The sequence below is a fragment of the Monodelphis domestica genome, chromosome 5 (genome assembly GCF_027887165.1).
Source record: "Monodelphis domestica isolate mMonDom1 chromosome 5, mMonDom1.pri, whole genome shotgun sequence".
In the NCBI taxonomy this organism is placed as follows: Eukaryota; Metazoa; Chordata; class Mammalia; order Didelphimorphia; family Didelphidae; genus Monodelphis; species Monodelphis domestica.
In genome coordinates, this window is record NC_077231.1 from 310,431,153 (window position 1) to 310,454,179 (window position 23,027).

General features: G+C 47.2%; 1 protein-coding gene across 2 annotated transcripts in view; it reads left to right on the top strand.

Moving 5' to 3' along the window:
- Nucleotides 1-23,027, top strand: part of SKAP2 (src kinase associated phosphoprotein 2) — a 149,462-nt gene that overhangs the window by 11,516 nt on the left and 114,919 nt on the right. For both annotated transcript variants that reach the window (XM_056800445.1, XM_056800444.1), the window contains exon 4: nucleotides 2,447-2,554. Coding sequence is in view for 1 of the 2 variants with exons in the window: in XM_056800444.1 (XP_056656422.1) it covers nucleotides 2,447-2,554 (108 nt within the window). In the remaining variant the exon portion in view is untranslated. The remainder of the gene's footprint in view (nucleotides 1-2,446; nucleotides 2,555-23,027) is intronic.

Sequence of the window (23,027 nt, forward strand, 5' to 3'; positions counted from 1 at the left end):
CACCGATGAACCTTAAAGGAGCCATCAATGGCTTTTACTGTGTCTGGCCAGGAGAATAGAGTAAACCCCCTCAAGGTGTGAAGGAGGGAGAACAAAAGCTCGTTGGGCTGCCCTTTAAGGTCTCGGGGGGCCATCCTGTCAGGGCTCGCCCTCTCCTTGGGGGGGGCTTAGGGGGGAGGGCGACGTGGTTCTCTGGTGACAGTGACCCGAGTTCATCTGGCTAAACTTAAAAAAGGGAGACAGATGTCTCAGGTGATGTCCTTAAGTGACTGTATTCTCAGTCTAAATCTCTGTAGAAACGGCCTGTGGCTTAAAAACAACTATTTCAGTGAGCTTCGTGATTTGAGAGTGGGTGCATTGCAGACAGTTTCAAGCCGAAATAAAAACTGCCAGGCCTCAGGTGTCAGATCACCGACGCATCATTGTCACTCCTGTTATGAAATAGTCACTTAGGGTTTCTGGCCTTGTTTGGCCGAGGCCTCTTAGAGAGGGAGGATAAAACGAGGCGGACTACAGAAGAGTGCTCCGTAACTCCAGAGGGCTCCGTCAGCTCGGGCTGTGGGCAAACTTCCACTTTAAAAGATGCCCTTCAGCCTGGCCAGAAGTATCTGTTGGCTTGTTTTTTTACCGTTCGCCCTCCATGTTAATGACAGGGATGTCATTTAAAAATCACCTGTTCTGCATCTCCATGTTCACCGTAAGCCATGCCCACATCTGTGTAAAGTAGGAATAAGCCTTGACAGCGAGGTTCGGGCGGTCTTTAGACCCCTGAGACGGCCTGGAATAGGCAGAGGTCAGCTCTGCAGCAGATGGACACACATCCTTGTTGTGCAATTGGTGTCATACCCAGCCTACACCAACTGTCGGGAAAGTTCTCTCCATCATCTTTCAGAATGGTGTTGAGCCGTCATTGTCTTCGTCCAGGAAGGTCGTGTAACACGGTCAGAATCTGTCTGTTCTTGGACTTGGCTTTTTACCCCCCCTTGATGGAGTCCAGGAATCTGGAGAGTCTTTGCCAGATGAAGACTAGAACGGCTTTTGTCAGTCATTCCCCTGAAAGCAGCTGTGATCCAGTGGGAGAGCCCCAGAAGTGTGGAGCAGGAGAATCCCGAACAGAAGGAGGAGGCCTTCTTAGAGAGGCAGTTCAGGGCTCTGCTCCCGAGTCCTGGAATCGGAGCCCACAGAATTGGCGTCCATGAGAGAATGTCTGCGGCGTCTTCTGCATAAATGATGTCCGTTATCATTATTGTCATCCGTCTGACGAGGGGTCTGGGAAGCGTGGCCCTGTGCCCGAGACTGACCTTCAGGACTTTGTTAGCCTGCCCTGGAAATAAGCCTTAGCCTCGTCCCAGAATCGTTCCCTAAAAGGATCATAAACTGAGCTCAGGAAGTGCTTTGAGTCTTGGAAGAGAGAGACACTCATAGAGAGGTGGGAGCTAGCCTTACTCCTCGAAATTCCACTCGAAGGTGGCAGCCTCGTGCGTGCCGTGGCCCATCGCCGATGTGTGGGGCGCACTGTGCCTGCGCAGGACCAGGATGAGCAGGGCCTGGCAGATCAGCCATGGCTGGGCAAATAAAGGCAGGCGGGACTCTTCGGTTACTTTGAGCAGAACGCCTTGAAAGAGAACACTCCAAATAGCAATTCTATGGGGCAAGCATGACAGGGCATGGAGAGTGTCGAGGATGGACTGCCCGTGTCGGCCGGCGCTCGCCTCAGAGCTGAGGGCTGCAGGAGAACCTGGCCCTTTGGCAGGGGCCAGAGTGGTGCTCCAGACTCCTGCCATCCCTCTGTGGAAGCCCTGCAAGTCTAAATCTTCTCACATGAGACTCCAAAATGTTTGTAAAACATACTTTTTCAAAGCTTGTGGCAGACATCAAGAACAGAAAACCAAGGAGGAAAGTGGCCAGAGAAATGCTTAAAAATGATTGAAAAGAAAGCAAAGGCCAATAGCTAAACACATTGCAAACTGATTCGCATTTTTAAATAAGTTGATAAAGAGCATTTTTCCCGAAGGTGGATGATCTCTGTAGTACAACTAGGGCCATTTTCTCATCTCCTGTCCCTTTGTGCTCTCATAATAACTCGATGGCCAATGGCTTCCAATGATCTATTCTCCCTGTTTTTTTGTTATTGTAGAACTTGAAAGTTTGGCTGGAATCCCTTTTCTGGGGATTTTTGAACACTTTGTTTTGGATGCTTGTTTGCAGCAACAGATCTCCTAATTTGGGAGAGACTATCCTTTCAGACACATAAAAAAGGTTATCTTTTTTTTTTTCCTGGAAAGATCCGAGTGGAGCTGAATGTAAATCACAATAGGGTTGAGCCTTGGCTCCTTTTGAAAGCACAGCTTGCTATATTCACTAACCCAATTTAAGATTCTTTTGTCAGAGCAGCCTTGTTTCAAATCCTCACGTTGTAAAAGGGTTTTCTTTCATTCTTTTATAGTCGATATAGAAGATGGAGAGGAATATGATGATCCTTTTCCGGGGCCTCCAGACACGCTCTCCCAAACATCCGATCGCTATGAAAAAGATGACGAGGCACCATCTGATGGTATGTGACCGTTTCTCACAGCTTACCTTTCTTGATGTTCCCTATAAATGGTGGCCATGTCTAGGCTGATGACCTTGTTGGAAAGGGGATAAGGGAGGATGCGGGCCTCAGCAGCCAGCTGGGCGTTTGCTTACCTTTCCAAGAACCTTTAAGGAACTGAAGAGCTCTCTCTAGTGGTACCGGGAGCATACTGACCTTATCCCAAGAACGCAGGAGTTTAACTAAAATACCCCTTTTCTTGGGAATCATTCTTCGAAGAATTTGAGAGAGCTCAAAACATTTTTGTGAATATCTTTAGTGGCCCATTGTTGGTTAATTTAATATTATCAGATTCTTGCTTAATTTTATTATGCTTCTTAATGGCTTGCTGTATTATTTATTTTATAAATAATGAAACAGTTTGCTTGATTGATATTTTTCCTGCAAACTTCATGCAAAATGGGCTCATAAAATATTAAATTAATTATTCCTACAGTGCCTCCTCACATTGAGACAGGCTTTCGTTCAATGCTTCTTCTGAATACATTTTTTTTCCCCTTCTGGATCTGCTCCTTAAAAACAGACAAAAGTTGCTTTGATATTTTATATTTAATCAGTGATAACGGTTAATTATTTGAATATTTTCATGCTAGCACAGACATTATCTAATATCACAAATTATGAAACTTGTTTTTGTTGCAGTGTGTGCTTTTTTCTTTTGAGAACAGACACATTGGCTGTGTCTCCACCATATAGAAGCTGATAAGGGTGATATATAGCTATAAATTAAGCATGTGTATCGATAAATTAGCCATGCATATTAATTTGTGGCACTGAAAGTTTCATATAGACATAGGCGTGATTTATGCCTTCTGCCATGATATGATGATCAAACTGTGCAGTTCCATCTCTAAATACAATTGCTGAATGAAAATATGCTTCCCGCAACAGAGCACTCCACATTTTATGTTATCCAGATTATTCCCTTTGGAAGCATAAATTGCTTTTATGAGGTATAAAATTATGTCTATTGCAGAGCAGGGATAAGTCAAGTACGTGCATAAGTGATAAACATTCTAACCACTGATTCAGAATAACACAATCTTTTTTTTATGCTCAGAACTTTGCACAATGTGTAGCAATAATAATCATATTCATTTGATGTTGAGTTCTACATTTGGGCAAACCTCGAGCTTCTCTTTTTAAGGAAAAAGACATTGGTTTTTTGTTTTTGCTTTCATATTTTAAAAGATGCTGCTTTCTCTTCCGTCCTGGCTTTCTCATCCAGGGCAGTAACTTACATAGCCCAGGATTTGAAGGCATATTTTCTAATAGGGAACGTTTTGCTATTGATAAGACATTATTTTCAGATAAAAGCAGGAATTCTTTATGTTTACTGAGTTGAGCTTTTTTGGCTTATAAAGTAAAACCTTTTTGCCTTCAAGTAAGCATAATTCTGTTAGAAACTATAAATATGAATTATTCATAGTCCATGGAAAAATGATTTGTAATTTTGTAAAGCAGAATTAAATGATAATTTTGAGACCTTCCTTAAAAAAACAAAACCAAACCTAATCAAAAAATAAAAAACCTCAGCAAGTGAAATATCCACATGACTGCGAAATCCTTCAGTGAATTTCGTTAGGAAGACTGGATGCTATTAAATTATCAAAACAAATTAATTACATTGTTCCTTTCTTATAAGTCATCAAGCTTTATTTAGGATGCTTCCAGGGCTAGGTACGTAGATGATACATGCAGAGCCCCAAAAGAGAAGGCAAGGCATTAAAAGATGTCTGACCCTACGTGGTGACATGAAACCATCATTTATGCTCGCTTTTGAAAAATATCTGCCTCATTTTGATGAGTATTTGAATAAAAGATTTCAACATTTAGACCCTGAAGATTTAAGTTTTAGGCTTATTTATCGCATGTGTAGTTTAATAACATCGTTCATAGGGTTAATTTTTTTTTTAGACTGTATTTTTATGAAGTAAACAAACAAGCACCAGCCCCACTGCTCAGACTCCGCATTGCCAGTCATCAAATATCATTTAGTTCCCTGCATCCCTTTTTCTGGGCCTTTCCTTTTTTATTTGCGTTGTATTCCTTGCTGAATCATTTTCTTTCGTCATGTGATCTCAGCCCTAATGATGTATTAATTACTAAAAAGATAATGCATTTAACAATCAGTATAACTAAATTAGCACAGGTCACCCAAAGGCCTTTTGTCAAATCCGATTGTTGTTTTGTCCTTTTGACTTTTACCTTATGGTAGGCACTAACCAAGTATCTAAACTTTGATGGATTATAAACTCTAAGCATGATATGTATTTTTCATAATGCTAATGTAATTTTCAAGGTACTGAAAAGGTCAAACCTGCACATCTCTGTGTGCATTCTAAGTCTGTCTTTCCCTTTAATATTTCTTTTTCTCTGTTCCTCTGGTTCAAAAGTTCACTCAGTTCCCAAATGGCCACCTAATTTTCCAGTTATTCCCTCAAGCCATATGTGTTTTGGTTTCTTTATGGTTTATTAGGTACTGTAGGAAAGTAGCATAAGTTATATCTTCTAATGAAATTCAAGCACACTTCAGTGATGTTTCGACTTGATTGCTAGTAGCAATTAAATCACAGCAAAGGAGAATAATGCATAATCTCACAAAGTCCAGACACCCTACAGGAACGGGAAGGGGCCGAAAACAACAACAAACCTTCCAAACCCTGCCAGACAGGCCGTTTGCTGCCCGCTTTCTTTTATTGGCCGAGAGCCTGATTGATAGCAAAATCATAACTTGCTGCATGCTAACAGGCAGAGTTCACTTGTAGGTTATTGTGAGCTGATAAAGGGTTAGATGGAGTTTTGATTTTCGCATTGGACCTTGGAGCTCTGGATTAATGGAATTTCAATGAGAGGCTGGAGTAGCCACAGCTTTGTCAGAAAAACAGATGGAGATTCTATAGTCATGTCTGCTCATTAATACCAGTTGCTTGAAAGGTGTGCTACTTACTTCTCTATACAAAAGAGTTGAGATAATTGATTTCTGAGTGGTACGTTTAAAAAAGAAAAAAAAGAAAAAAGAACCCATACCTTATTGATGACTTGGTTTGTTGTAACATCAGCAGTGACAAATTTGTGTATGGCTCAGAACATGAAATAGTGTAACAATTTTTTTTCTATCTACATTTGGAAACATTTTTTTTTCTGGTGGGAAATAAATTATAAATTCAACAGAAAAAAGAAATAAAATACTAAAATGCTTTGGAACAAAAAGTCTTTTTTATTTGTAAATGATTCTAAAAATAAAGCCAAATTTTCTTTTGGCAAAGGCCGTTGAAGGAAATATGTATAAATCATTTGAAAGTTCATTTTTATTGCATGTTTTAATTTGAGAATTATTCAAGAAAAATAATCTAGCAAATTGGCTTCTTAAATTTTGATGCCATTGTGCTCCCAAGTATATTAGAGTACCGATGTGAATTAGGCAAGTCGTCATCAAATAAAATAATATAGATAATGGAACTCAATATCCTGTATTAAAGGTACTTTCCCTTTCAAGTATGTTAACACAATTATGATAGGGGTCAGTGGGGTAGATGAAGTGGGCGGTAGCACTGGGGGAAGCTAATGTGTGATGATTTCCTCTTCTCGGATAATTTCCTATTCTTCGGTCATTTGTCACTTTTAAAAGTGACTTCTCCTTCTGGAGAAATATAAACTTTTGGAAATATTCTGAGTTAATATGACAGGAATAGTTTCCATTTCTGCTGCTCTGTGCTTTCGAGAATCCCCCTGGCAAGGTGAAGAGATGCAGGCAGTGAGGAAGAGGATGCCAGTGAGTCTGCTTTTCTGTCTTGAAAGGTCCAGAGAACCTTGGGGGCATTTGTTGCAAAAGTGATTCTGTCCTAGGCCTTGATCACTGTATGGATAAGGATCTGGAATCCTTTGGGGAGAAGATCTAGAACGGGAAAAGGAAGGAAGCCTCAAATAGCTAGTTGCTAGCGCCTAGATGATTTTTCTTGGAAAAAAAAAAAGATTCTAGACAAATCAGCTTGTGTGAAGAAATGGGAGCAGCTCAGGGACAGAAGCAGCCGAGACCGTGGGCTGCCATTGATCATTTTGACCTTTTTTCCTCTGCTGTACTTGAAACAGATTTGGTATGAACATTTGGATTTAAAAACAGATACATGGCCGGCTGATTATTCCCTTTACAGAAAGGTTTTGTCTCTGCTTTACAAAATCACCCCCAGGATTCCTTTCAATAGTGAGTTCTCAGAGTCTACCTAAATTATGCATAGATTCGAAAACATTCCCTATCGAAGCCACCTTGGAGGAGTGCATGTGTTGTGTCAGAGGTCCGGAGACATCCATTTCTTGCCCCAGTCCGCTGGCCTGCTCGCCCCAGCTTCTGAGGGACCAGGAGCCATGTTGGAGACGCAGAGCCCCCAGAGCAGTCCTCTTCCAGCCTCTCCAAGAGCCTCCCCCTTGCCTTAGTGGGGCATTTTCTCGCTGCGGCATCGCGAGAGGCTTTTGACAACGAAAGCTCTAATTTTGTCCATTTTTCATATTCTTCTGAAGGCTGAGGGTTGACTGGAAGGTTATACAGACTCCGCTTTGGCAGCATCTGTTACGCGAATCCTTTTTTCTCTCTCGGCCGGTGAAGGAATAGGCTGGTGGTGTTTTTCTTGCGTGGAATCAAACATAAAATTACAGCATTTTTTCATAGTCTGTTGTAGTTCATATTTTGGCTGGGGAGTTGTTGGGGTTCCCCAAGAAACCCAGCCTCACCCTCTGGACCGTATAGGTTCCCCCACAGGGGGCTTGACTGCCGTTCTAAAGCTGGAGAGGAGCCAGTCCAATCACGGAACACCTTCTGGGGGTGCCGGGTGGACTGTGAGGAGCCTCATCTCTGCCCTCCGGGGACTTGGGATGTAGCTGGAAAGACAGGATGCCTTTCCATAAACACCGATTTTTGTCCAATACATTTTCTTCTTGAATAACAGAAATCTAACGGCACCACACTGTGGAAGACGGCCTGAATGTCTTGTGTAGAGCCCAGACTTCCCGTGGGGGCTCGTTCCTGGCCCAGGAAATCACTTGTTTGTCCTACGGGGGAAATGACTGGAGAGAGGTGCTGGGGTGCGTCAGTGGGCAGGGAGCTGGGGGGGGGCACATGGCAGGTCCTTCTTGGACCCTCCCCTATTGACAGGACTGTCCACCCTGGGGGCTCTCCTTTCTGATGGAATCACAGGCTTTGGACCAGAAGAAAGCAAAGGGGAGGTGGCCAGAGACTTTCTTATTTGGGAGAAGCCTCATGAGGCCTTGGGTGAGGAATGGGTGTTTGCTGGCCCAGCCGGGGAGAAGAGGGTAGAGGGCAGGAAGGCCCTGAAGCATCATGGCCATGGCTAACAGGCCCAGTGGGGGGGGGGGAGCTCTGGCCTTGAGCAAGTCCCGTCTTTCCAGTCAGTCAACAGGCAGTCATTCATTTATTTAAATTTCTTTTTTGTCATCTTGCTTTTTTCTAACCTTCCTTTCCACCTTTGACTCTGAGCTGAGTATGGGGCAGACAAGGCAAAAGGCTAGACTTGAGCTAGGAAGGATCTGAGGTCAAATTTGAATCCAGGACCTCCTGTCTTCAGGCCCGACCATCCATCCACTCCTATCATTTTCTGAGAAAATAAGTAGATGTGGCAAGCCCAGAGAAGTCTGGTCCTGGCTGTGTGTGCTGGCGGTGTGACTCCTCTTCTTTCTCAGTCGGTGACCCATCAGCTCCCAGGGTTTAGCGGTCCTCTGCATGGGGTGGGTCATCTCCCTCTCCCTCTCCCTCGGGCTCTTTCTTTTTATGTGTTAAAGATCACTCACAGCCTTTATTGGCTCTTGGGCCCATCTGTCCACCTGCCAGTTATTTCAGGGCTGCTGGGCAGGGGCCAGGACGGCAGACCCTCTCTCATGTTTAATAGGCCACAGCCAGGATGGCTCTCTGTCGACTCTGCCACGTTGACCAGCATACAGTAGGTGCTTCCTAAATGCTGACTAAGCCACTAACTAGAGTTTGGGTTGGTCAATGGCTTCGGAAACTCAATCCACAGAAGGTATTCATCAGGCCCCTCGCTGTGCGCTGGGCCCTGGGTTCGAGCTTGGGAGCGGCTCAGAGGAGTCCTGATGTCCCTGCAAGGCGGTCTGGGCCTTAGATACTAAAGGCTGCATAGGGCCTTCTCACCACATTGCTGAGGACGCCAGACTGGACCCTTCTCGGGAGGCGCAGCGCAGCCTCCTGGCTTCCCTCTGGGGGTGAAGTTGGGCGGGAGAACACATCAAGCCTTCTGTTGGCTTTGGAAAGCCGCCTCCTGGTTGGAGTAGCTCGCCAGCCGCATGGCTGTGGGCCGTTTGCAGCAAGCCCCAGCTGGCCAGCCTGGGATAGGCTCAGAAGCCGTCCTTGGCTCTGGGAACCTAGGAGAGCCAGCCTGCGAGGAGTGCGCCTTGGGGCGCCCTGCCACGCCCAAGAGATGGCAGCCAAGATGGCGGAGGGCCTGGAGGCTGCGGCCCTCCCGGAAAGAGAAGATGAGGTGGGGGAGGTCCCAGGGCCACCCTGTGGCAGGAGGAATCCCAGCTGACCCCCGAACGGCCCCTCAGGCCGAGGGAGAAGGTACCAAGAGGGCCGACTGACCTGAGAGCTGCTCAGGAAGCCCAGCCTGAGGGGGACGCAGCCCCCTCCCGGAAGCTCCTTCCGCTTTTAGCAGTGCGCATGCTCCTCCTGGGCTTTCTGGGAGCTCTTGATTAATTAAGGGAAAGGCGAGTCGGTTGGATTTGGAACAAGAAGGTGTTAACCTTTTTACGAACACACTTTCGAATTGTCTAACTTAAAGAAATCCGCAGGACCCTTTGGGGAATTTGTTCTAAATGGGATTTGTGTCCAGGTTAAATCCCATTACTGGAGCTCCGTGGGGCTCACGGGAGTCCTTGCCTTCAGTGAATGAAGCTTGAAATAAGTGCTTCCCGCCGGGGGCCCGACCATTAGGGCTCTCTTCTCGGGCCTGTCGAGTTCTTCCATGCACATGGCCAAGAGGGGCGACAGCCTGGAAAGGGGGCCGGGAGGTGTGCGATGGCCACGTCCTTCCCCATGGTCCGGCCTGGAACCTTTCTTCTCCCGGTAGCGTTCTCTTCCCCCCTCCTTGCTCCGGCCTTCTTCCACCCCCCTCCCCAGTGCCCGGCCCCTCCCTCTGAGGGCTCCCCAGACTCCTCCCGGTAAGGCCGTCCCTCTGGACCCCAAGGGCAGCCTGGCTGTTCCCTCTCCGCAGGCTCCATGTCTGGTGAGGTTCGAGCTGCCTGCGAGTGGAGCCCTTCTCCACCGACCTGGGCCAAGTCTTTGGGGTGTCTCACTGAGTGGAAAAGAGGAGGCCGGCGTCCAGCCTCGAGGAGCCTCTCCCCTCGGAGCCCCCAGGGTTAAAGCACGAGACCCGAGGCCTGAGACCCTCGGGCCCCTGGGTGCTCTTCGCGTCTGCCCAGGGCCCCGGCTTGGGCGTCTGCGCTACCTGGCTGAGCTTTCCAGCAGCAAATGGCTCTCGAAGATGAAGCCATGTGCGTCTAAGTGCTCTCCACGCACATTAACTTAATGAGTTCAATTCTCCCCGTCCTATTGGCAAAGGCTCATTCCCGAGGCAAGAGGAAAAGGCTTCTTTGCTCCACTTCTCCCTCCTGCCCTTTTCACCTGGGCTGATGACGAGCGAAGGGAGAAGTCAGCCTCCCTGACAGCGGGCTCGGCCGCTCCTCGGGCCCAGGGAAAGCCTCTCCGTGGCACGGGGCTCCGGAGAGATTCTGCCCGGCGGCCACTTCGCCCCTGCCCGGCCCTTCAAAGGGCTTCATGGCCAGCTCGGCCGCTTCTCCCGCTTCTCCCAAGCCTCTGGACTCCCGGTGATGAAGGCGGTGACTTTCCCCCTCCAAAGCCTTCCCTTAGAGTCAAGCAGCACCCCGGGGCGGGTGACAAGCCTTCCAAAGCCCTCGTGAAGGAGTGGGAGTGCCGGAAATGAGTGTGGAAGCCAGAAGTGACTTCCGGAGAGCAGAGCAGACGCCGGAGCAGCTCCGCAGCTTTCCCTCCCAAAGGCCCCGACCCAACTAGGGAGCTCTTTTACTCTGAGGAAGTGCGAGATCAATTTGTTCATTAAGGCTGGTTCTCCCCAGCCCAGCTTGAGTGCCCCGGGCAGGTGGGGACGTTGGCCTTTGCTCCGCCCCTTCTCCGCTCCCAGAAATCTCGCGCTCTTTGAAGTGTGTGTGCACGTGTCTGAGACTTCTCTGGAGCCCTTCCAGTGCCGCTCTTGGGGCTCTGACGGGGCACCCAGATGTCAGGAGTTTTGCTGGTCTGTGCGTGGCTTTCATCCTGGGACCAGCTCGAGGACAGGGTCTGGACCTCCAGAGAAGGAGTCTCAGAAGCAGGCTGACCCCCGGAGCTGAGTGCAGAGTTTGGGGTGAAGAGAAGGGCCCAGACCCGTTTGGGGGTCTCTCCCTAGACCTGCGGGACCCCCTGTGGAGGAGGGTTCTGCGCTGCCTCATTCCTCTGCCCGGGGCCCCCCAACTGTTTCTCTTTGGGGAAAAGGGGAAGGACCCGTGGCAGTTGGGCCCAGGAGGGTGCCAGGCTCCCTCCGGGGTTCCATTTCATCCACTCCCTCCTCAACAGGAGGCTCGGAGGTGCTGGCTGGCTAGCAAGGCCCCTCCTCAGCGGGCTGTTAAAGTCCCGCCACAGGACAACCCCCTGCCGAGGCCTCCATGCCATTGGCCAGACTGGGGTTCTCTGCCTCTCCTGACTTCACCCTTTGCCTGGGCTTCTCCCGCTTGTCTGGAAGGCACACTTTCTCTCTGTCGCTTCCTTCAGAGCTCCCTTCCTCCAGGAAGCCTTCCCAGTTCCTCTCCGTGTTGGTCTCCCCCCCCCATTATGTTGCACTTCTCTTTCTTAACGGTGTCCCTCCCCCCCCCCCCATGGCCGTCCCACGGGGATGGGGACCTGGACTTGTCCGGGCTCTCTAGCACCGGGCAGGGCGCCTTGGATGAAGCTGGACCAAATACAAGCTTGTTGAAATGGGAACGGGGAGAGCAGCGAGCTCCATGGGACCTCCGGTGAGGAGGCTGCTGCCCAGGACCCTTGGGACAGTGTGGAGGGGGCTTCTCAAGAGAGGACGACACGGAGCCCTCGGACACTCCTGGTACTTTGTAAACCGGATGGGACGATGGGACGTGTTCACGTGATCTCACCCAGAAAATAGCAGCCATTCCTCCCCCGCTTTCCTGCCTCTACCGTGAAAACAGTGAGAATCCTTGGCTGCCGCTGGCCTCTACTCTTTGGTCATCCCGACCTGTCCTCATCGTGGGAGTCCCTGCCCGGCTCTTGGGGTCCCGCTGTGGAGGGGACATCCGCAGGTTCTGGGGGGTTCCCAGGCGCAGCGTGTGGGGGAGACCAGGGGCTCTGTTAGGCCGTCCGCTCTCCCTCGTGTCTCCGGGCCGGAGCGACTTTCTTTGGCATGTGTGTTAGGGTCAGACTGGATGGCTGCCAGGGCCTTCTGCCTGTGAGTGGCCATCACAGCCCGAAGCACGGGGGCTCCTTCCTGGAGTCGTTCTGAAGCGTCCGTCGGTGTCCAGCTTTTCTAGGAACCTATTAAAGTTCTTCCCACGTAAGGGAGCCACTTTTTCCTTAGAGAAGTGAGTGAACACGGCTTCCTTTTGTCCAGGGTGAGATACGGATTTAGCACGGATTTCTCATCGCCGACTTTCCCAAGTTTTCCTAAGAAAGTAGAAAGGAGGGGTTTGGTCACGGTGAGCAACAGCAGCAGGACCCCCATGCAGGCGCCGACTTCAGAGCAGGAAGGAATGAAAAGATCTCAGACGGGGGCCTGCAAAGACCCCGGAAGCCCCCAATCCAGGCATTCTTCTCTCTTTGTTGGCGTGCTGGGCCCCTTTGGAAGGCAGCCCCCCGAGGCCTGCGGACCCTTTCTGAGGGGAGTTGTTCAAGAGAAAGGAGCCCCGATCCAGCCCAGGAAGGAGATTTTTTGGGGAGGCAATGGGACCGCCAGGGGGTCTTAGTCGAGGTCACTGCACATTGTGAGTGCTGAAGCAGGACCTGAATTGGGGTCCTCTCCCTCCGGATCTTTCCCCTGCCTTGTGGGACCCCAGAGGCCATCTCTGTCTAGTTTGTCACTCACAGCAGATCTCTTCTGATCCATCCCAGACCCGGGTCAGTGTCCGTTACTTGAAGACCTCTTGTGAAGGGGAGCCCCCCCAAGACAGCTCATCCCACTTTGGGGGAGCTCTGATGGTCAGGGAGGCTTTTGTGGCCTCAGACACAAAAGTGTCTCTGGTTCACTCCCGGTTCTGACCCACAGCGCCCAGCCGTAGAAATGTGGCATCTCTTGTTCACGATGGCCTTTCGCCCACTCCTGGGCCTCTCCAGGCTAACCCTCTCTGGCTGTTTCAGGTGACTTCTTGGGTGGCTCACAGCCAGGCTCTCCTCTTTTGGGGGCCCTGCCTGGTGGTCGGGCACTTGGCCAGGACAGAGGACGGTCAGGATGTGCCCTTTCTTCTTCTGCTCCCACGTCCTTTCCTAAAGCCTCCGGGGGCTCTTCATCAAGGGGTTCTGTGGGTTCCCCGAGTCCATGCAGGCCAAGCTTGTTCTGCCCAAACATGCAGGGCCTGTTCCTACACGTTTCATCCCCCTTTCTACCTGGCTTTGAGGGCCACAAAGCGCCTTAGAGTACAAGAACTCGCGTGCGCCTGCCCACGGCCCCAGTGAAGGGGCTCCCGTATCCATGGGGTGCTGTAGAACAAGTGGGGGTTACCGTCTCCTTGGAACCTTAGAGACCTCCCTTCTCTGGGCCCTGGGCCTTGGGTAGCACCGGCGTTTGGGGCTTCCAGAATGGGGGATCTCTGTGTGCGGAGTGTTCTGGCAAAGCCTCAGGAACCCGAGGAGACGCTCCGTCTATCAGGAAGTATTCAGTGAGTCCCTCCTGGGTGCCAGGCACTGTGCCGGGCACTAAGAACAAGATCATCTCTGCACGGTGGGCGGACATTCAGATGGAGACGAGGACAGAAATCGTGCTTGGCAGCTCTCATCCCATTGGAGCCTCGCAATAAGCAGCGATGGAGGGGCTCTCATGGCCCCATTTTACAGATGAGGAATAATGCGCACATCTGGATGGAGACACACACCCCGGGTGGGCACGTGAGGACAGGCGCCAGCAGGGAGACCCTCCTGAGGCCGAGGGGGCAGGAGGGCGGAGGGGGGGGGCAGATGCCCGGGGAGCCTGCGGAGGCAGCGCGTGTTGGGTGTCAATGCTTTATGGTGGAGGCCGGTGGTCTTCCAGAGTGGCTGCTTAGACCGAGCCCGGAGGGAGGCACTGCTGACTGCGCTTGGTATTCGGGATGAATTCTCGGATAATGATGGAAATGGAAAAAGAAAAGCCCGAAGCGTCTAGAAGGGCCACAAGCAGAGAGTTAGTGTTGCCTCATTGAACCGAGGAGCTGCTTTTAAGACTGTTGGGAAGAGGCTCATGGTTTCTTTTTTATTTTAGACTATATTTAGGAGGGCAGCGAGGGCTGGGCAGTGGGAGCTGGGCGGCTTCCCCAGGGCCGCCCAGCCTCCATCCATGCTGCTTCTGGAGTCAGAAACACTCGCATCTGAATTGTTGCCCAAATGTGCATTTTCCTGTAGGAGGGCGTCTTCAAGGGAAACAGACCCACCCGTGGATGGATGGTATTTCATGCTAAAATCATATTAAAGTTGTTTATTCTCTTGATGGTATGTATGTGAAGTTCTGACAGCAACATCTGCTCATTAGCACAGCTCCCTGTCAAAGGCACCATATCTTAGGCTTCTGCGCGGCGGGTTTCCTTACAGGTGTGATATTTAGGTTTAAAATAGCCGTAAAGCGAATTCTCTCCTGATGCGCGCTTCGGCGTGCACACTCTTACTTTAAAAATCTCCCTCCGGGCCTTGGGAGCCTGAAGCTCCACTCCTTCCTTGTGGGCGCCATTTTCTCGTTATTTCCATCTTCTCTTTCTTTTATCCTGCCATCTCTGTCTAGTTTTCATCTATTATTAAACATCCATTAGGTGGCCTTTACACTCCGTCGTTTTATGAGTCTATTTGCCTGTGGAAACCCGGAGGGTCAGGGTTCGACCACCTGGACACTCGTGTGAACTGGCCGGTGGAGCCCAAACCACTGTGGTCTGTCCAGGATGCAAAGGCCTAATGGCTGTTGTTCTCAGATGGCGATGGAACAACCACAGGCCGCCTACCTTCCCTCTCTGGGGTCCAACGACGCGATGAAGGGGTCCTTGTTCACGTTGAGCCCAGTCTAGGAAATGGCCGTGCAGTGCTCCGGGGGGAGCACCTGATTCTGGCCTTCAGCCAGTGCTGGTGTCCAGGCACCGAGCAGGGCCGAGGGGTACCCAGAGTCTCCTGGGAGCAAGCCAGGAAATCCACCCGAGTGGCGTTCAGGAGGCATTGATCAATGTGAGGGTGTTGGATGAGCCCCATCTTCGAGGGTCCTACCCCTAGAGTTTGAGGGGGCCCCCGGGGTCGTGTACCCCCAACTCCTTCATTTGTCAGACAAGGAAGCCTCCTTTATAAAGCTGCATCTCTCTCTTGCTTTGATGGGTTTCAATAAGCTTATTTCTTAGATAAATTTACTAAGGAAATGTGATTGGTTTTGGAGCGAATAAAAATAACCAGACTCACCCCAAAGGCTAATTACGTTGTTGTTGGCCAATAGTGTGGCATACCAATCAACACTCTTTTTAAAATTTCATTCTAAAAGGTCCTCTTCTCAGCTATTTTACTGAATTTTTTTATATCAAGAGATGGAAACTTTAGGTTTTTTGACCTACGCATTTGAAAATGATTCAAAAAAGCTCCATATGCCAGAAACAATAATATGCTTTAGAAGTATAATACTAGGAAGCCAAAATCTTAGCATACATTTTCCCAGCTATTGCTCAATAAATGACCCCCCCCCCCCCCCGTATTGGAATAGTATGGCAAAAACTGGTCATGAATTCCTTGCAGTTGCATATATTAACTATGTATTTTTCATTCTTTTTCACTATTTAATTTTAACTGGATATTTCATGGATTGGATTTCAGTAGGGCCATGAACATCATAGGTGATTAATTAATGTTGAATTGAATTGCAGGATGGAAGTGGGAAAAGTATTACAAATTGGGGCAAATGTAGTTCATTTGGGCTTTCATATGTTTTCAAATGCACATTAAAATGCATGAGATGTGGCTTTCTCTCTAACATGCTAACATACAAGAAAATGCAAATTATTCTTTAGGTCATGAAATAGTCCTTGGGAATCATCTTTTTGCTGTGAATTTAAATCCACGGAAGGATTAATTTTTAAAGAAATATGCCGAAGGTTGAAAGTGCAGTCACCAAATAGAAAGCAAAGGGGAAAAAGGATGTCTCAGTATTTTCAAAGTAGCGCAGTGACAAAAAAAACCAAAACAACAACTTGACCATGGACAACTTGTAGCCCGTGGCCAATTGCGGCGGACTCTATCCCTCCACTTCTGTTTTGGTCTGCTTCCTGCAGACAGAACAATAAGCCCCAAATGTTTGTTTGAAACCCATTCTCTGTGGTTATTATTTCTCATACACTTTGCTTCCTCCTTCCCTACCTTAGAGCATGTTGTTGGAACCATTCGGACCATGAATATCCACTTGTATGGTATTTAGAACCTGTTATTAAAATATCATGGGAAGGATGTAGCAAGTTGGTGATAATTGATTTATCCCCGTCCTACTGAACCTCCCGCTTTTCTTCCACTTTGTCCTCCCTTGGGCAATAATCACAGGGTCGAGCTGCCAATCTGGAGACTTAATTTTTTCCAGCAGTGCCATCTGGCTCCTTGGCACCAGAAGTTAAATTGGTTCTTTGTGGTTTAGACTGAATTTGTTATATTGTTAGACAGTTGATAGGGTGTCTCTCACTGCCGGATCCTAATTTTCCTTTAACTGATTATTGATTTTTATTTAGAGATTTATGAATTTTTGTCTCGTCTTAGATTATGGCAACATTTTAATGGGAGGAAAACAGAATAAGCACCATGTATTTGATCCCACTCCCTTCAGCCTCAAGGCCCAATTCCTTTTGAACACTTTAGTAGCTTTTCCTTTTAGAAGAGAAAAACTTCACATCAGCTACAGAGGTTGTTAATTTTCTTTTGAAAGTGTGTGTGTCCTCTTCCTCATTTTTGTGTTCTTGAAATCCTGGCAAATAGATCTGTGGATTTCTAAATATCCGCCATGGGGAAATGGCTGCTTTCATATTTCCTTTACACCAAGAAGGAAACTTATCTTGCTTTACCCATCAAGTGGCATGGTTTGACGTCTAACAACACTCAGCAGCAATCTGTTGGCTATTTTTTTAAGGGACATTTTCATGTTGTTTTTTTCCTCTTTCATTTTGTAAACTAGCTGCATTTGGTAGTATCCATAAACAAAAGATTTGTGAAACGGATATTTAATTGGACCCCATCTCCCAAATCACCAGAAACTTTCATTTCTGATTTTAAATCGCTTCCTTTATACATTGTATAGTAATCTAAAAAAATTTCTTTTTATGAATGGCAGATACAGATTGGAAAAATCATAAGTGAATTCAAAGACTGCCTCACCACCCTAAACCAAAATGTAATATTAACTTTCAAAAAATTAAGTTTCTTAAATTTAGACAAATATCATTTGATGTAGCATATTTTTATTGCCTCATAATTGCCTAATTGAGTAGCAATTAATACATTGTTTAATGTATCATGATCCTCTTGTATTCGCTATCTCTACACCAAGTTTTTAGGGTAACTTATTCACATGAAAGTATATTTTCCCAGAGTCCACGCTTCTTCTTAGGTGAAATATATAATGCACAGCCCTTCTTGGAGTAATTGTCGGTTGCCAATATTTTAGAAATATTTATTTTGAATTGTTTTTATTACTGTTATGTGAGTAATGTTTTCCAATAACTCCATGGTTTTAATTAACTGTAAAAATACCATTTCAGCAATCTCTTATATAGCAACTAAAAATTGTACTCGGTTAAAATTTTAGAATGACATTAGAGCAGTTGACCAGAAAAAGACTTGGATGCATTTCTGTTCCATTATTCAAGAGTTAAAGACTTTTTTTTTTTTGGTATGTGATTCAGTTTAAAGTATGGATAGGAAAAGAAGCAATAAATGCCACCCTGTTAGGAGAGCTAGATCAGATGTCAGTGAAATGATTCATATGCCAACTGGAAGAGTTAACATGCATTTTATCCTACTGTCTAGCAGGAGGAGGTAGGCTATAGAAAAATGAATTCTTCACTAAATAATTTACAACAATTATATCAAATTTTAATAACTTGAGCTCAGAAGACATACGTTGTGATTCATGGGTTCCCAATCATCCACGTGAGAGATTAATTGTGCTATCTTTAAACAGAAATGTTCTCCTACAAATGTTTTTTAATTGGTAAATCATGATTAGTTTTATATTTTTAAAATAGCATCCGATCAGCTTTTTGGTTGTAACTTGATAGTCAGATAAAATATGATGGCTAATCTGTTGTCTGGGATGCCAGGTCATTAGAATTTGTGCTTAATATCAAAAAATCCCCAGAATTGTTTGTTGGCTTTATCTTAACTCAAATATGTAAAGGGGATACTGTAGCATTTTTCTTTGGAATCACAGAGAGTTCAGTGACCTTTCTGTGGCAAATTATGTAGAAAGAAAATATTTATATTCATTTAAAATAACCTCCATGAAGAAATAGTCTCATTACCCTGTTTGATCAATTTCTTGTAGCCTGAGCTGTACCATGCTGCTATTGCCATTGGCTGATGGAATACATTGAGTAGTGGCTAATGGTGATGGTGCTCATCAGGACAGGGTTCAGCCAGCGGTCAGCAACAAATAATTCAAGGCTGTTTCTAAGTTTGTGGCTGGTGGAATTTGCTTCTTGCCCCAAGCCAGCGGCATTGCTGAGCTGGGCTATTTGATTAGAAGAGAAGCATATTTGCTTCTTAGCAACTGGGCATTTGCACAACCCATAGAACTCTGCTGCCTCCAAAGGTTTGCCTTTTGTGATGGTAGAAGAATACTTTATTGTTGATTGACGGACAAAAGAAGTCGTGGGCAAGGCCAGCTCGTAGCCAGTTGGGGGTTTGCTTCTCCTCCGGTCGACGGGATCCATAATTTCATAAAAACACGAGCAATGAGTACAGTACGAGTCTCTGCGGATGGAGCAAGGCCCCGAATGTGAGCATTTAAGGATGCATTTTCACAAATCGGGGAGCCCCGCTCCAATGCAATGGGATCCTGTTGGTTTTTGCCCAGTAGGTCCAATGATAGAAAATCAATTCTGCTTCTAGGCCGTGTTGATACATTGATACCGCCTTGTTGTTAGCATCTTTCCATAGAAAATACGGCCGAGTACATTTCATTAGCAGCTCTGGAAGACAAATTCGTGTTTTAGCGGGGATTTGTACACTCTGAAATATCAGAATTCTTATCGATAGATGGCCACAGAAGTCAAACTTTGGATTTGGATAAAGTATTTGGATGGAATTTGGAGCATATCATTTCCCACAGGAAATGAGTCTGCAGAAGAAAATGTGTGTCTTCAATGGAAGACAAAGCTATTTATAACCCAGCAGTTAAGAAGCAAGTGAGAAAAGATAAATTCGGGAAGGAGATGGTCTGGGTTTTATGATCCTGGGGGGCCAGGACAGGAAAAAGCAAATGTTTTTTATGGTTTTATGGCTTTTCTCACTCACACTGTATGTCCTGGTCTTTAGGAAAGCCCTGCACCACCGGGATTTGGGCTCAGAGAGTCCCGCTTTTATTGGGGTATTTTTGATTATTGTCTTTTTTACTTTTTGACTGTTATACTTTTTTTTTTTGGCAATCCAGTCTGAATAGTTATTGCAAAAAATAAACTCTATTGTCAATATATTTTAAAGTTTAAAATTTGTTTTTATCTATGCCATTGGAGTAAATCTGGATGCAAAATTAAAACCGAAAACGTAATATTAGAATGCTGAGGTCAAAAAATAGTCAATTCTATCTGTGAATATTTAAATTTTTTAACTACTTTTTTCAACTTAGGAGCAAGCAGGCTTTTTTTTTCTTTCCCTTCCTGTGTCTGACTCCCATGAGAAGCTAATGGCAGATAGCAACATTTTGGTGATTTAAAACAAACAAAAAAGTGCTTTGGCGTGAATTTTGCAGTAAAAATCTCAAGGCATGTTTGGGGATTTAGGGAGAGTTAAAGCAAGTGCAGGCATTAACACAGACATAAAGTGTGTATGGGCAAATACCCTCATTTCACAATAAAAGGGCCTTAGGGCATACCACCATGCATAATATGACCATCACTGTATTTACTTACTAATAAATAGTCACCTCAGTGGCAACCTAGGGAGGGTCCAAAAAAGGGAAAAGGGGGAGCTTGCGTGATTTGATACGGTCAGGCAGTAATATACCTGATCAAATCAAACAGCTGTCTGTCGACGATCTCTGGCAATCTCCTTGTGACTGTTCTCTCTTGAAAAGAAAGGAAGAAATAGCAGCTCGGGATTCTCAGCAGCCCAGCCGTGGGGAATGCTCTTAAGGCCGGCTTCAATTTGTTTAAAAATGAAAATGTTTGGGGCCGGGCCAGGCCAAAGGCTGGACTCTGAGCCCTGCTGCGTTCGGGAGGTTTTATCCAAACTAGGATGACCAGATAAAGTCTTACGCCGAGCTAAATGGTGGGAGGTTTAGGCTCTAAGAACGGTGCTCTCTAATTATCGATCTCTTTTGTTAAATAGACAAAGAAAATCGACTTCAAAAATATTCATCTTTAACGTAATAACATTATTTGCTTTCGTTCATTTTTATACAATCTCAAAATACCTTCAAATATTTTATATTGACCGAGGAATTTTTGTTTTGTTTTGATTTTCGTGTTGTGCCATTATTCCACTTACCAGGGGTTGGGAGAGTAGCTCGGGAACCAAACTTTGTCCTTCTCTACGTGCTACGGACATTATAACTTTGGGCACTTGAGCAGAGCTGGACTAGACCATCCTGAGCTCCTTTTAAAATTCTGAGCCTGCAAATCCCCTTGTTGCTTGTTCACCTGTGGGAGCTGCGTGGGTGGGGCCACAAGAGCTTTCTGGAGCTATTTTTTCCCCTGAAGGAGAAAATAAAGGTATTATTGGCTATTCACCAGAAATGTCTGTGTTCTTGAGGCTCGCTTTGATTAGGCCTTGTTATTTCCTATGCAAACTACAGAAGATGAAATTTTTAGTGGCATTAGTGGCGAATTGTCATTGATTTATATATTGCCTTTTCCGAGCATTAAGGTATATTGCAAATTATACTTATTTAAACATCATTTCATTCCCCATTAAAATGTAGTGGGATAACATGGCAATTTTAACGAGCTGCACCAATAGTTCACTGTAGTTTGAGGATGGATATTACGGAGCACATTGTATACAGAGGAGGTAATGGGGGAATCTATGTGGGTGAGGTGCAATTACTCTGGAAATGGCCTAGCACTGTGGTGTTGATCACTATTATTACCAATTTAAGTGTGGAGTCCCAATTAATAAATAGTGGGGAACTCTGCGCCTGATTTCTCAGCATGTCGCCCTTGAAACATTCCAGCTATCGTCTCGACAAAACAGTCCTCGCTTCGCTTATGTCTGATCACAGAATTTGTAAAAAATCGAAGCTGCGGGCTGGGAGGCATGTGGAGGTCTCGCCATCTATAGTGTTTTGTTTTCCAGAGGAGGCCGTGGAGTCTGAGAATGGTCAGGGCTTGAGCCAGGAGTGGAGGGCCCTTTCCACGACACCGGGCTGTGGCGGTTAGAGACAGGGAGATAGGAAACAGAAACGGAGTGTTCCCACCCTGTTTTCTTCCCTCTGATTAGCGCCAGAAGCCCCAAAGTTCTCCAAACACTAGCCCATTCTTCAAGGGGTTTTTCGCCCTCGAACTCCTTCCTCCCTCTTTCCTCTCTCTCACCTCCGTTCTGCCTCTCCAGTACCCTCTCATCAGCCTGCTTCTCCTCCCCCCCACCTCTTAGTTCAGGCCCGCCTCCCCTCTCTCTCCCCTCCACCAGCTCTGGAGTGGATTTTCCTAGCACAAACCTAGCTGTCACCTGGCCTGCCCAGGAGGCTCCAGGGGTTTCCTGTTGCTCTGTTTGGCACGTGAAGCCCTCTGCAGTGGGCCTCTTGTTCCAGCTAGCCATCCCCCCGATGAACATTCCATCCGCTTCTTCCCCATCTCAGCTTTGCCCAGCGTTTCTGGTCAGCATCTCTGGCTTCCTAGGAGGCCCGACTCCAATGCCAGATCCTGCCTCAAAGGCCTGGGGTTCTCGGCACCTCCTTCCTGCTCGGCCTGTATCTCTGGGGATTCCCTCTTCTGTGACTGTTCTTTCAATTCCCCGGGGCACGAGCTGCCATCTTGTCTTGGTCTTGCTAGACGCTGCCGCAGGGCCGGCCCATCAGATTTGCTCAGGGAATGTGTGCCGAGCGGGGAGGTTCCTTTGGAAGAGCAGGGCCGCAGACGGCGAGTCGGAACAGCGAGTGCGTCTAACTCGGGAGGGATCCGCTGCCCGCTGGAGACCAGGCAGAGAGGATGAGCGGGGAGCGCTGGGAGGAAGGCTGGGTGTGGAGCTCAGTGGCTTCCTCCCGCCTGGGTCGGCGCTCAAGGCCCCGCTTCTGCGGGCTTTTCTTTCTTTCTTGTCCCTGGATGGACTGGACTAACCACTCTCCCACCCCTCTCCGAGTTCTAAATCCCGTCCTCCTATGTAAGAGGGCCTTGATTGACGTGAAATGGGCTCCAGCCCCAGCCTGCCTCCATGGTGGGGGGGGGGGACACTGGCCTGAGCAGCCCCCAGATTCGCTCTGCGACTTGGGAATGGGTTCTAGGGCGCCTGTACTGTCCTAGAGGTGCCTCTCTAAAGACATGTTGTTCAGACTGGCGTATCGGTCAGGAACCAACTGGGATCTGACCTGGTGCATTGCCAAAGTAACACCCCTTCTGGTGGCCCTTTTCTCCCTGGTTACCCAGCAGCCTCTGCTAGGTGAGACCTTAGAAACTCTGGCCTGGGCCCACAGGGCGAGAGCCTCCCGATGGTTTCCCTGCTCTGCGTAGCTGCCGGGTGGACGATCGTGAGCTTCAGGGCCCATCCAGTCTCACCACCTGTTTAAAGATAAGCTTTGATTTTATTTTTATGAATAATACTAAGTTTTTCCACTTTAAAGTTCTAAAAATCAAGGGCAAAATAAGGAAAATATAGCACCAAGGTATTCGTGTGTGTGTGTGATGTATCCGTTAACCTATTAAAGATGTTTCCCGTGTGTCTAGCCAAGTAGGAATGTGGGGATTATAAGAAACACGGTCCTTGTCTTCGGGGATTGCACTTGCATGGAACCATTCAGAGAGCAGCGTGTTTAGGGGTGGAGTACAGGGGGCA